This window comes from Pterocles gutturalis, unplaced genomic scaffold, assembly GCF_000699245.1.
Source record: "Pterocles gutturalis isolate BGI_N339 unplaced genomic scaffold, ASM69924v1 scaffold46882, whole genome shotgun sequence".
Taxonomy (NCBI): Eukaryota; Metazoa; Chordata; class Aves; order Pterocliformes; family Pteroclidae; genus Pterocles; species Pterocles gutturalis.
The window spans coordinates 26,206-39,587 of NW_010114524.1; the positions used below are offsets into that span (position 1 = coordinate 26,206).

General features: G+C 36.7%; 1 protein-coding gene across 1 annotated transcript; it reads right to left on the reverse strand.

The window, feature by feature from the left end:
• Positions 1-1,890: 1,890 nt before the first annotated feature.
• Positions 1,891-13,172, reverse strand: LOC104462762 (uncharacterized protein C8orf34 homolog; the record flags this gene model as incomplete). Its single annotated transcript, XM_010074845.1, has 3 exons — positions 1,891-1,984; positions 7,178-7,680; positions 13,052-13,172. Coding segments are annotated over 3 exons (718 nt in total), but the record flags the coding sequence as incomplete, so codon positions are not given.
• Between the last annotated feature and the right edge of the window lie 210 nt (positions 13,173-13,382).

Consider the following 13,382-nt stretch of genomic DNA (forward strand, 5'->3'; position numbering starts at 1 on the left):
TTCTCTTTGTCAGCAGTGACAGTTCTGCAATTTCTGCTTGCCAATGACACTAGCATATAAGTTCAGATGGGGATGATAACATTATTATTGTTATTTTTAATAACATCTATCATTATGAGATTTCAGATACATAAAGTATTGCTTTGATCAAACATTTTTGTTCTACTACTTTAGTTATGTTAGCAGAAAGACTGACCTACTATAAAGGGTGGAGCAGTAAACTTCACAGGCTTACAGATAGTCTCAAAAGAGTATACCGCAGCTCCAAATCCCTCTTTGATACAGGAACTAAAGCTCACAGCTACTTTCTTTCCCTTCTGTTCTCAGTGCCATCAGATCCAGTAAAAACAATTGTTATTAGTTAGACAACTATCATCTCTACTGATTTGGTGGTAGGACCAAAACTTTTATCTATAACTTACCACTCTGCCACAGTGGGCAGTGACCATGATCTACCAGGATTCTTAAAATCTTATAGCACTGGGTCTTAGATGCTCTGAAGTCCCCACACCCATGCAATTCAGGTGTGGCAGCTATAAAAGAACCCTGATGTACATCTGGCGTGTCCTGAAGCATCAGTCTGCCTGGTCACATCATTAGCAACAGTCTATGTGTGAGCAGTCAGTCCTACCAATGTTAGTGGGATTGTAAATTCATTGCAGAAAATACAGAGGAAAATTCACATGCACAGAAAAGGCAGGTACCAGGCTTTCCCTTTGGCTATGGAAGGTAAGCTTCAGCCCAAAGATAAGTGAAAGGTTCAGGTGCAAATCAAATAGGACTTACCAGCTTTGGACTAAAATCAGCTGGACACACACAAAACTTCATTTTAACTCTGTACTAGTGATAAAAAACTGGCACATGCTCTTCAGTATCTTACTATATAAACTGAAATTTCGTAGTCAAACCCTGGGCTATGTATGGAATTTTGAAACTGGTATATAAATAGGAAACTTAATTTTTTTTAGCTGGCATAATTTTAAAATATGTTCTGTTTATCTGGCATTATTATTATTAGGCATTAATCCCTAACACAACTGTTCCATTCTGTGAAGAAACTGGCTTTTCCTGATTTTAACTCTGCATGTTTAAAGCAGTTTTAGTAGAATGCATTAACTTTTATAAACATGATAATTATCATCTGTTCTTTTCACCTAAAGGTAGGTCACCTAGGAAATAGTTTGCATTTTCACCCTTGCAGATCACAAAGCTACTGTGAATTAAAAAAGAAAATGCAAAACATTTAATATTTTCAGCAAGATTATTTATAGGTACCTTGCAGGCAGATAAAACTTGCCACAGTTTGAATGGATTGCAATTTATAGCATGTTACGTGTTGTTACTTGTTCTGTCATCTAGGTTATGATCCTGCTGACCTTTGCTTTCATGATTAGACTACTGCTTCAAAGAGTGTAGGATATTAAGGATCACTTGTGTGATTAAGAACTTTTTTTCATACAGAGGAATTCAAAAGAATGCAGGGAAAACAGAAACAATGGAGTCAGGGCTGAGGAGGAAGGCTCTACCTTCAGAGGTACTGTTTTTTTAGTGGGTTTTTTTTTCAGTTAATACAAATTTACTAAAGAGACCATTTATTTCAACTTCATGTTACTTCTCTGGAACAGCTACTTTAACACATCAGTACAAATTGTTTCACTTAGCTAAGTATACTGTGGTCTGTGATCATTTTGTCAATGTTCATGACTGTAGAAGAGCTTCTGTAAATCAATCCTGTAAAGTTCAGTCCTCAAGCAAATGAGTAATTGATACTTATAAGAAAAGCTCCTGTGAGCAGGCATGACATCTTCAGAGGGTTTGATGATATGAAAAAGAGAAGGTAAAAGTTTGAGGGTTTTTGACATATTGTCTGGTCCGAACAAATGTACTTACATTTATCTTGGTCAGCCTCCACTCCTTCACTTTCTGTGTCACTCAGTAATATCCAAGGTTGATGAGCAAGCTGAAGCTGTTGTAAGAATTCGTCCTGAGACAAACAGATCTATTTTAGATAAAATGACACAGAATGGTTCTATATAAATGCAGACTGCAGCAAACGCTCTAGCCTCAATTAACTAGAAAGGAGAAAGCTTTTAATTAAAAAAAAAAATTGTGAAATAAAACCAGCATGTAGAAGATATGCAGTCTGCCTAGATTTTTTTTTTATCGAATTCTTACTTATTTTGCTATTCTGAAAAAAAAGGTCTCTTTAGCTACCTAGCTGCTATAGGCACCGGTTATATACATACTCATCTTAGAAATGGAGCAACAGAAAACAAAATCTTAAATACCATCTCTATCCCTAGACATGTCATGCACAATTTGCTTAAGTAAGGCTTTGATTTGTCTGAATATTCACTGTTTCCAATCTAGTAAGAACAAGGACTTGAAACGTGATTTAGAACTCTACAGTTCTATTGGAGGAGAAAGTCTAGGAAGGAAAAATGCTACGGAAACTTTTATCTCCAAAATAGCATAAAACACTAAGCACAAAATAAAAACTGTTTTACACAGTTAAAAGTCCATGTGCAACTGAATACATGCTTTTAAAAATGTTTTACAATTGCCTCCTTTTTTATATCATGTATATATGTATGTATATAAAAATATTTTACATACACACATACACACACATGTATATAAGTGCGTATGCACACAGACATATAAAACAATCTGACATGTTCCTTTGCAACATTCAAGGTGAGAGATGAGACCAGAATGCACAGTTTTATTTTCAAAAACAACTCAACATGCAAGTCTAGTCTCTAAAAGAGAACTTAAACATTGTTAAGATATCATAAAATTACTGGCCAGATTCTTACAACCACCATAAAGAAAAGGGGGGAAATAGCCCTGTCTCCTTTTACACCAGCTGGAACCGAGAATCTACATGTTCAAACTTAAATTGTATTGCACGGCGCTACAGCATGATTTATATTGTCAGGCTATTTGGTTTAAAAAACATAAACCAGGCTTGTTTTACTAAGGCTGTGCAATCGAGATGTAACTCACTGTGAGTAAACTATTAATTCTGTTAGTAATCTTCAAAAATCCACAAAGACTGCTGCAATGGCCCCACACTAAGCTCACGCAGGAACTCCAGGCCTTATGCATGTATTGCCATCTCAAATGTGCTCAGTGTTCAAGAAGGTTGCTGACTACAGCACTGAACTCTTTTGGTTCATGGAATGTGACTCTTGAGGTAGGAGCAAGTGGCTCTCACACTGATCAGTATACTTTTTAATCTTCCAAAAACACAAAGTAAAGAACTGAGCCAGAGAGCAGAACAGAATGGAAGTATTTCACCAAAAAGAGAGTCCTCATCACATCAAGTTGTGCTCTATACTCCAGTGAGTAGGAGGAAAACTTGTGTTAATCAATGCTATATTCAAATAAGCTGAAATTTCCCGCTCTTAACAATTATGGACCAATAAAGATTACTGAATATCACTTTATCTGGATGAATAAAGTGTAATATGCCAAGTGTTCAGAAAATAAAATGGCAAACAAGGGAGTCAGTAGCATTTTCATCTCAACAGCTATTGATAACCATCAAAGAATTGTGTCACTTTAATGGAATCCATCCTAAAAGAGATAAGCAGGATTCAACATTCCTTTGTCAATTTATACAAAACACCAAAAGATAAGCTAAATGCATAAAAGGACTTGGAACCCTGATTTATTAGTTTTATAGAGATAATAAAACTATTTCTCTAGGTAGCACTTCTTTGCTATAAGTCAATTCAGCCTTGAACAGAGCTGATAATAAAACACACATGCTAGAACTTCGTAATATTATGTGTGCCAAGAGGCAGAAACTCGTCCACCCAATCTCAGACCATTACAAGTCGTGAGCATTAAAAAAACCCAAAACATTCTTAACAGGTTATATATTAAGTACTTGCCAAATTATTTAAGATTTGTGCTATAACAAGTTAAAACAATCCTGAGCTACAGTATGAACGTTACTAAAATTTAAGAACTCTGAATTGTATTTATCAGTAATATTTTTGTATTTTATGCTTATTATGTTACTCTGAAACACATTACAAACTAGGAAGCATACATAAGACATTGAAAAATATGCTGAAATTCCTCATAAGTAAACAGCACACGCGGTGTAAACCCACGTGGATTCTGAATTCGTCACTTCAAGCTCCTTATGCTAAAACATGCTCCTGGTACCCAGTAACTGCATCCTTTTCAAATTACTTATGCTCATCAAATATGTATCAAATTTGTACTGGTTAATTCCATTAACACCACCTACAAGTAAGGAAGCAGAACTATTTGCAAAATTTTATCATAGTATCTTGTATAGGATTGGCAATATAACCACAGCCTATTCGCATCTAGTGGAAATTCCCAGTTCATACCATAAGTCTAAGAAGAATAAAGGCAATTTTTCTTCTTTTATTTTACTGTTTTTATACAGGAAGAGGATACAAAACCTACAATGAAAGTTGCAAAATAATTTACAGTATCTGCCCCAAGTTTTATAAGTTTGTGATCTGTAAAAGTACAAAGAAAGACACAACTTTGTTGTTCTGCTCCTACCCAAGGCCACCTTTGACTTCTTAAAATTTTATCTTCATGATCAGAGAGAAACTGTGACACAAGAGAAGGAAATCACCTCGCCACAAATAGGGGGACACCTCTACCTCTAACATGGCAAAAAATGTCACTGGACAGAGATAATTCCTGGGTATGTTCTTTCTAAACCCACTTCTCTAAGTGACCAGGAATTTCAGTGAGCAAAGATAGCCTAAAATATCTCTCAAAGCTTCTAGTATAACACTCCAAAGATGGGACTGGGAGCAGCAGGTTGGCTGGACCTCCGTCAGTTACTTTCTGACATCCAAGGGCCTTTACAGCTTGGCAGAGGAAGGTCTTCAGCATGAACATGTCGTATTATCAGTTTTCCCCTTGGAAGCAGAGGTAGTCCCAAGACAAGTTTCCATGAAGTCAAAGGTCACTTGTGCATGTCAGGAAAGGATAAATAGGGTTTGAGCTGGGTCACTAGCAGCCAATGTACTATTGTACCCAGTGAGCAAAGAGAAAGAAAAGAATTTGTCACTTCTAGAAGAGATTGTAACAGAGGATAAGATCCTGCACAGAAATGCTGAGATTTAACACCAGCTTTACAGTGGGCTTGCTGGATGAAATTGGACGTGCTATTTTAACTGTAAAACAGAGTAATAATATTGCTCATTTCTTAAAGTTATAGAGACATATATACACATATATTAAAAGTACAACAGGACATTTATTGTAAGAGCTATCAGCAAAGCCTGGGATTTGGCAAACAGAAGTAACAAATCACAGCAAATTAAATGGGATTCATGGTTATTATTACTATAATTATAGAGCGGCTGTGGAAGAAAGCACTTTTAACTGCCTGCCTTGTTACAGGAAAGATCAGAAACGAAGTACAGACTGGATGTCCCTTGGTGAAGATGCAGTGCTCATTACATGGCACTTTCAGGAGTCTATACAATAATTCTACTTGGCATCACATGACTATGTATCAGCTAAGAACAGGACTGCTTAAAAAGAAAGAAAGAAAAAGATGAGTGTTTAGTGAGAAACAATGAAACCCCTCATCTCTTCTGAACATTTTTAGTTAAAAATTAATTTCTATTCTCACTTTCTGGTATGTGAGAAAATTCCAACACACAAACATATCCACTCCTCAAAACAAGAGACAAAGAGTTTTAGTTTGTCAGGAAAGAAATTTGTTACAATTACATATTTTTTCCATGGAAAACTTCTGGTTTGAAAATACATTAACTATTAGTAAAGATACTTTCAATAGAACTATAGTCACTTTCAGTCCTCAAGTCTTTAAGTTGGATTTCCAATTTTAAGTGAAGAAGTAACTTGAGTGATGGGATTAGTGCACTGCCATTCAAACACCAAAATGAGGATTTTTTTCCACCACCAAATTTAAGTAAGATTTCCTTCCCAAATTCTTTATTTTTAGCATTATCTGTGCCTCATTTCCTTTCTTTCATAATAAGAGGCCATATACCTAATTGCAAGATTATACTACCTATCAAATCTCTAATTTTCCTACAAGCATCTCAAGCAATATTATTATAAAAACCATTTTAAATATTTTTAAGAAGTCATTAGACTTATAATACATTGTGTCAAGTGTCATACCCAACAGATTTTTAAAACAAATGATACTTCTCAGAAAAAATTATCTAAAAGTATTATATTTTTTTCAGTCTTGGAAAAAAGCTCTCCAGGCTTTGACAAATTGATTACAGAGACTGGTAATAAATGGTGCGAAACAACTTATTCCACCATTAAAAAATTAGCAATCTAGACATACCGGTCCTTCTCAAGTCAGTACAGAAGGACTGGCATTTCCTGAGAAAAAAAACTCACCTTAGTAAGGCATATATCTGAGATAGACAGCAGGACTATTCTATCACAGGTGCTTTTATTTCCACTGCCTGTACACTAAAGTTATCTTTAAGGCAGCTAAGGTTATCAGAGGAGAATCCCACTCAAAATGTACAAGGTACTTTAACTTTTTGTTTTGCTTTGTTTTAAACAAAGACTAATCTTGTAAAAGCCATTAATATGGGACAGGAATTTTTTATGCTCTAAATCAGCCTAGTTAACATGCACATAGTATTAGACAGTGATTCAACGATGTTGGACATTTTCTCATCGCAGTTCAGTTTTGTGTTTCACTAAATTTTTCCATTCAGCAATGTCTAACTAATCACTTCAGTGTGTCCAAAAAAACCTAAGAAAAAGCATACCAAAGAAATATTATGCACTGCCAGTGCAGCTGGAAAAGAATACCCTGTAATCATAAAGATAAGATAAAGTTGTGTTTAATATTCCAGAAGTATGCACCTCTTAGAAACTGTAAGGCTAATAGAACTGCTATGCGTCATGCAAGCAAAACCCTACAGAGTTCATAGAAAATTTGGGGTGCACGAGTGTTTCAGTATGATTTCTGTAATAATCATGACATTCTCTAATCAGTACCTCTCAAAGCTGAGCGGTATTTCCTTGCTAATTTTCTCATATTTCAAGTTCTTTTCAGAGGAGTAAGTTACATTAGGTACACTGATGTTACTTTAACATAAAACACAATCTAGTCTTCACGTTATAGTAGCTCTTAAACATAGCAAAAACATTAAATTGAAAATCTTACTTCTGATAAACTGCTTCTCTGAGTAGTGACAGTCCCAACAATGTCTCCACTCATTTGCACAGAGAGCCCCGAAGCAGCGCTGAGGGTCCTCCCCATTTGGCTCTTAGATGTCAAAGATCTGCTTCTTTGCATACTAATGATGCCTTCCCTATTTCCTTGGTTGCTAGGGGTAAGAGGCCGTGACAGCAAGCTATTTGGGGTCACAGGTCTGCTCCTTGGAGTTGATGGAGTTGGTGGCCTGTTGGTTTGTGTACCGGGCGTTGGAGACCTGCTGTTTCCAACACTGGAGACCTGTGTTCTGCTGTTAGCGGGCAGCGGTGGTGATTTGTTTCCTTGGAACTGAATGTTCTTCCCCATCTGAGTTGGCACCTGTGGTCGCGGATTTTGGCCCTGTGTAGCTTGAAGATTGCCTTGATGGTCAGAGATAACTAAACTATGGTGTTGGATACTAGGGCTTCTTGAGAGCCTTGCTTCTTCCCATAATGCCAGGTCCTTCTCAATATCTGTGCACACATACACAAACATAAAGCAAAAGAAAGAAACAAACTCACTTTCTGTTTCTCTCTGGTTTAAAACTCATTGATTTTCTCCAATATAAGTGACAACCTGAAGCTGTGCAGAAAAAATCTATTCACCCTTAAAATATAAAGCATCAGAATTAACAGTTCAAATGTTTGACAAGCATTTCCTTGAAGTTTATTTACATTTGACTGAGTGCAAACACAGCTATCCCACAGAAGTAAAATATTACCACTTCATTGAACGTCTATACAACCTATACAAATCCCTCTCATTTCTTCAAAGTTATCTCTCTGTGCTTTTGCACAGTTTCTCATTAATATCAAACCAAGATGGAGCAGTGAGCTAAACTTGCCATCCTCAGCTGCAGTGAAGAGCAATCTAAAACTGGTTTAAGGCAAGACTTTTGCTTCTGGTCTTGCTGACTATTGCCTAACAAAAGCTCTCAGGGAATAACCCTTGAACTCTGGCACATCTGAATCTGTGATCCTGTCTGAATCTGAATTTTGTGCTCTGGCCTGCCATCAGTGCCACAGGAGGTGACAGGGTCACCAACATCTAGAATCCAAGGAGAAAAGGTGGCCACCATTTGGTGGTCCAGGCCCTACTCCTCACATAGCCATAAGGAATAAGATCCTATTTAAAAACAGAACAGATAAGGAGTAGTGATGAAAAGTGCCTCCTGAATTCATTTAAATCATATTAATGCTTCAAATTAATTAAACCAGATACATACAAGCTAGGTGAGGGTAGCTGGAATTTAGGTTAGCACTGCTAACACACTGAAAGTCCTTGCAAATAAAAATGTCAGTCTGAAGGATCAGTTTACTCAAGTTTATTTTATCTTACACAATTGTTATGAATTTTCACTCTCACTGGTATGTACTCAATTGTAACTTGGTTTTGACAGGGACAATTGGTTATCTTTAGAAAAGCAATGTCGTTTCCCATTAGACTGCAAAGTCATAGTCCCAGAAGCTGTAAATCAGCAAGGCTCTACTGATTTAAACATTAATTAAGTGAACTTACATAAAAAAGCATTTAATTCTTGTTTTGATAACAATAATTTCAGGTTCTAAAAGTCCTAAAAGAAACAGATTCCAAACTGCATATTGGGAAAAAAGATTTTCTTTCACTTGTGTTTACCAGCAGGTATAAAAGGAATGCTGTATGTAAAATAAGTAAACATGTGCTGCCTTTGACGTTAACTTATTTTTTAATACTGCCATGAAAACAGGAAATAAGCTATGTTAATTTCATGTTACTAGTCTCATACAAGATATTCTACACATTTCAAATGCTGTTGTTAGAAAAGCTGTTAAAACTGAAATAGTTGTAAAAGCTTCAGATAAAGGTGTCTCTCAAGTGTTTAAAGTTTCAATGTTTTGCTGTTAGCAAATTTCAAAACATAGTGATTGTTTCTAGCACAGAGTAAAGAATATTTCTAATTTTTACCTTGCTGACCTCTTAAAATTAATTATCTCCATTTTGACATAATTATGTCTTGAAGTACTCTTCCATTATGCTTTTTAAAAAATCAATACACATCACTTTGGAATATGTAAGATGCCTGGCAAAAATTCAGAGGCCAATAAATGACAATGGAGGCTACCTGATTTAAGTCAAATGAGGAACACGTTTTCTTAAAGATTCAGCTTAGCCTATGTTCTTGCAAAACTACAGATCTCTAATTTCCCCATGATGATTCAGTATGCTAAGAAAATATCTGAGTACTGAATGACGTAATAAGAATGAAATAAACATTTAATTCTGGTTCATGTTTCCTTAATTCCATATAGTAATCAAATCTGCAGAAAAAAACAATTATTCTAATAATTTCTCCACATACAATTAATATGTTTTCATAGTGCAATTATTCAGTTTTATTTAGCACACATCCTCATTTTTCCTTCACTTCAATATCAGCTTTTCAACCAGAAATAAAAGAAAAAATAAAAAATCATACATCTCCAGCTTTACAGTATTATCTGATCCATAGTAAATACCAGAATTGAATTATGACTCAGGATTCTTTAAAACCCTTGTCAATGTCATTTAGAGGAAAATAAGGCAACAAAGCAACACAAAGGCATTTTACTTTCATATCAGAAATACCAAAATAAGGATATGATTCATAATGCGCTTACAACTGTTTATTAATTTAACAGTTCTTGTTTTGAGAAAATATACCTCAGAAGTATCCAATGACCACAGAATCAGTGTAACAACCTAAATTGGCAAGATACTGGAATTAACTAAAAAAAATAAAATCATTGCTTGCATGGGATATAAAGCAGCCACAGTAACATAGGAGACTGGATCTTAGACAAAAGTGTTACTGAGCCACAAGTAGAGAATGAGAAGAAAACTGATTGGCTCAACATCTGATTTTGTAAAAATGCTGCTTTCAAATCTTAAGGTACTGAGGCAGTTGCTGCTAGTCCCTGATTTAGGCACAGGCACCAAATTGCAGCTTATGTTAGGAATGAGTTCTATCCAGCACATAGTCCTTAAGAGAAAGACAGACTCCTTAAGAAGGTGTATCTGAGACAGGGGACCACATTTCATAATTACACAGGTAATCCAAGTCATAATTCATAAGGTATCTATTCATAATTCAGGTATCTAAATGACTGCCTAGTATTGGGTAGAATTAATGGGCTCCAGTGCACTCGGTAAGATAACTGAAACAAGGAGACTTGCTGATATCAGAGACGGTTAAACTTTTGCAAATGTGAGAGACAAATAAGGCTAAGTAAAAACACAGCATTATTATCTGGGGTCCTCTGTGCTGGTTCTTCATGGAAATTATGTTATGCTTGTCTGTGAAGGGAATAATTGTTTCAAGCAGCACTGGTGTTAGGACATGAATTATTAGGAATTCAAGAGTGCAATGTCTAATAATTGGGCTGTTTTCTTGTGAATTTCTCAGGCAGACAAAAATTACTGAATGGTAGAACCACTGAACCGCATGTCACAGTGTTACTGAAGTGACGGGCCCAAAGCCAAATGACAACAGCATTGATGTGAGAGAGAAGACCTTGTAGGTCACACAACAGCAGACTGAATCTCAGACTAAGTGAACGTACCCAGTTAGCTTATGGTCAATTAAGTATTTAAAATTCCATATTCTATTGAATATGGTAGTTATTACTGTCAGTTTTGTCAAGGGAGATCTAAAGGAACTGCATGTTTCAGAGCATACTTGCATACAAGAACAGCTTGTACAATGGAAGTGCAACCAGTTAGAACATAAATCAAAGTAGGATGACCTTCACCAGACCCCTCCTGAGTGACAACTGCAGCAAAGCATGAGAAGGTGAGTGCTACCTCAGTGGCAGAGGCCCCTGCAGTGTTCAGGTCCCTGCCATCCCACAGAAACCTGATGAACACAGCTCGGCCTGCTGGTCTCCTGGTTCCTGATACATGTTCCTGGTAGTTTCAACCTGGAGAGAGAGCTCATGGATTTCAGTCTAGCTGGGCAGAGGCTACATCTCTAACAGCTACAGTGACTTGGACGTGTCAAAAAAAATTTGAATGACAGTATCTGCTGTCAGAAATAAAAACTGACTCAAATTTCTTCCTTTGTAGATACCAAGATTTTTAGTTCTTGTTCCATTCCAAGCAAAAACTTTAAAGTGTTTCCCTCATTGAGGTCATAGATCTGTCTTCTGCCTTGAATTCAGCTGCAACAGCTCCTAGACAGAAGTACAACAGCTGTACCTTTCTCTAAAGAGGATACAGCTCCCAAGCCTTTCACATCAATATTATAGCTAGGATAAATGTCCAAAGTCTCTCAGAAAATCATACTGAAAGTAGTAAGTTCTCTGTCTCCCTCTCTGAATTACTTGAGAGAAGGGTCAGATAAATTTAATTTCTCCCTCCACCTTACATACACAGTGTTTATGTTCCAGTTCTGCATTCCTTTTCATAGAGTTGGCCCTGAAGTACAGCTTTCACCATACGAAAAATACCACGCATAGTATAGGATTACCATGCTACCGACCTATGTCATACCTTGTAACTAAAGCTGAAGATAAGAAAATACTGATTACAAAGAACAACAAATTGAAAACTATATCCTAAGATATCCTTCATTAATTTTTATAGAGCTCTGAAACATATTTTCATTGAAAAAAGGGCTTTTTTGTTTGACCTTTTAAGAATGGTTAAGCCATCACAGATGTTGCAGATGTTCCACTGCACACAGGTTAACAGACTTCACTTAGACAGAAGTCTCATAAACAGGGTGGGCTTTTCCTGCAAAGCAATCTATTTTTAAGCTAAAGGTCCACTGCAGCCTTTTCTGAAGACTACTTAACTGCAGGTGAAGCATCAGTACCTCCTTTATTGCATAAGTTTTGGTGAAATGTGAAAACAAAACAAAGGCATGTTATTAACCTCTCAGACTGCAGTATATTTAGCAGTTTAATTACTGTTTAATTACGGTATTTACTGTAAGTACAGCAAAGTTGATTACATCTACAAACACAACAATAATGATGCTCTTTCTCTTCAATGAAGAAAAAGGGAAGTTTAAAGTTTTTATATGTTTTCATCAGCACGTCAGATAGATCATTTTTTCCTTCATCAAAAATATTGGAAGAGATAGCTGTATGAGTACTGCTAGGCATTTCATGATCCCTTGCTACCATACTGTCATAGTTGTGACCCTGGCTGTCAGCCAAACGCCACAACAACCACTCGCTCATCTTCCCCCCTCCTGGAGATGGGGGAGAGAACTAAGGGAGGAAAAGGAAAAGAGACTCGTATGTTGAGATAAGAACAATTCAATAAGTAAACTACAATAAGATTGAAAATAATAATGATTATAATGATTGTAATATATACAAACATACAAATGAGTGATACACAGTAATACTGCTCGCCACCTGATGACCAAGGCTCAGTCTGTTTCTTGCTAATGATCCCGGAACCGGGAGAGTCCCAAAACTGCAATCCCAGAATGGAGATAAGAGCCTGAGTGTCCGACAGACTGAGACAACCCTGAGAGAGGGGCAACCCACAGGTTGACAACCCAGAGCAAGAGAGAGCACTTCCAGACAGAGCTTCATCTATATACCGGGCATGATGTGCATGGTATGGAATAGACCATTGGCCAATTTGGGTCTCAATCCTAAACCTAAGGTCGAGTCCTAGGCTAGTAACTGGGGCTGCGCTCCCTCCGTACCTGCAGACACTGGCAAAGCAGAGAAGCTGAATAGTCCTGGCAGCAACTATAAACACCAGTATGTTATCAGCCTTCTTCTCAGCACAAATCCAAAACACAGCCTTTTAGTAGCTACTATGAAGAAAGTTAACTCTGTCTCAGCTGAAACCAGGACACACACATACCGGCTAGGTGTTTTTCCATGGTCTGAAGTTCTTTTGCTGCTAAGGAGTCCTTTAAGAGTTTCTGCCTTGGGGAATCTCCAGGTCTGACGCCCATGGCATCAAGGGTCCAAAGTGTCTGAGACTTACACAGATAAAAAGAAAAGGGAATACTTTTAATCTAGATTCACATTGTCTTCATTTAGAATACTGAATCTGGTGTTTTTTATGTAGAATACGTAACACTTTATGCAAAACATTACAAAATACCATGTCTTACCTTAAATAACGTTAGTAGGCATTACTTAAATTCAACAGTTCTAAAGTAATTCAAATATATACCTTCACACAAGCT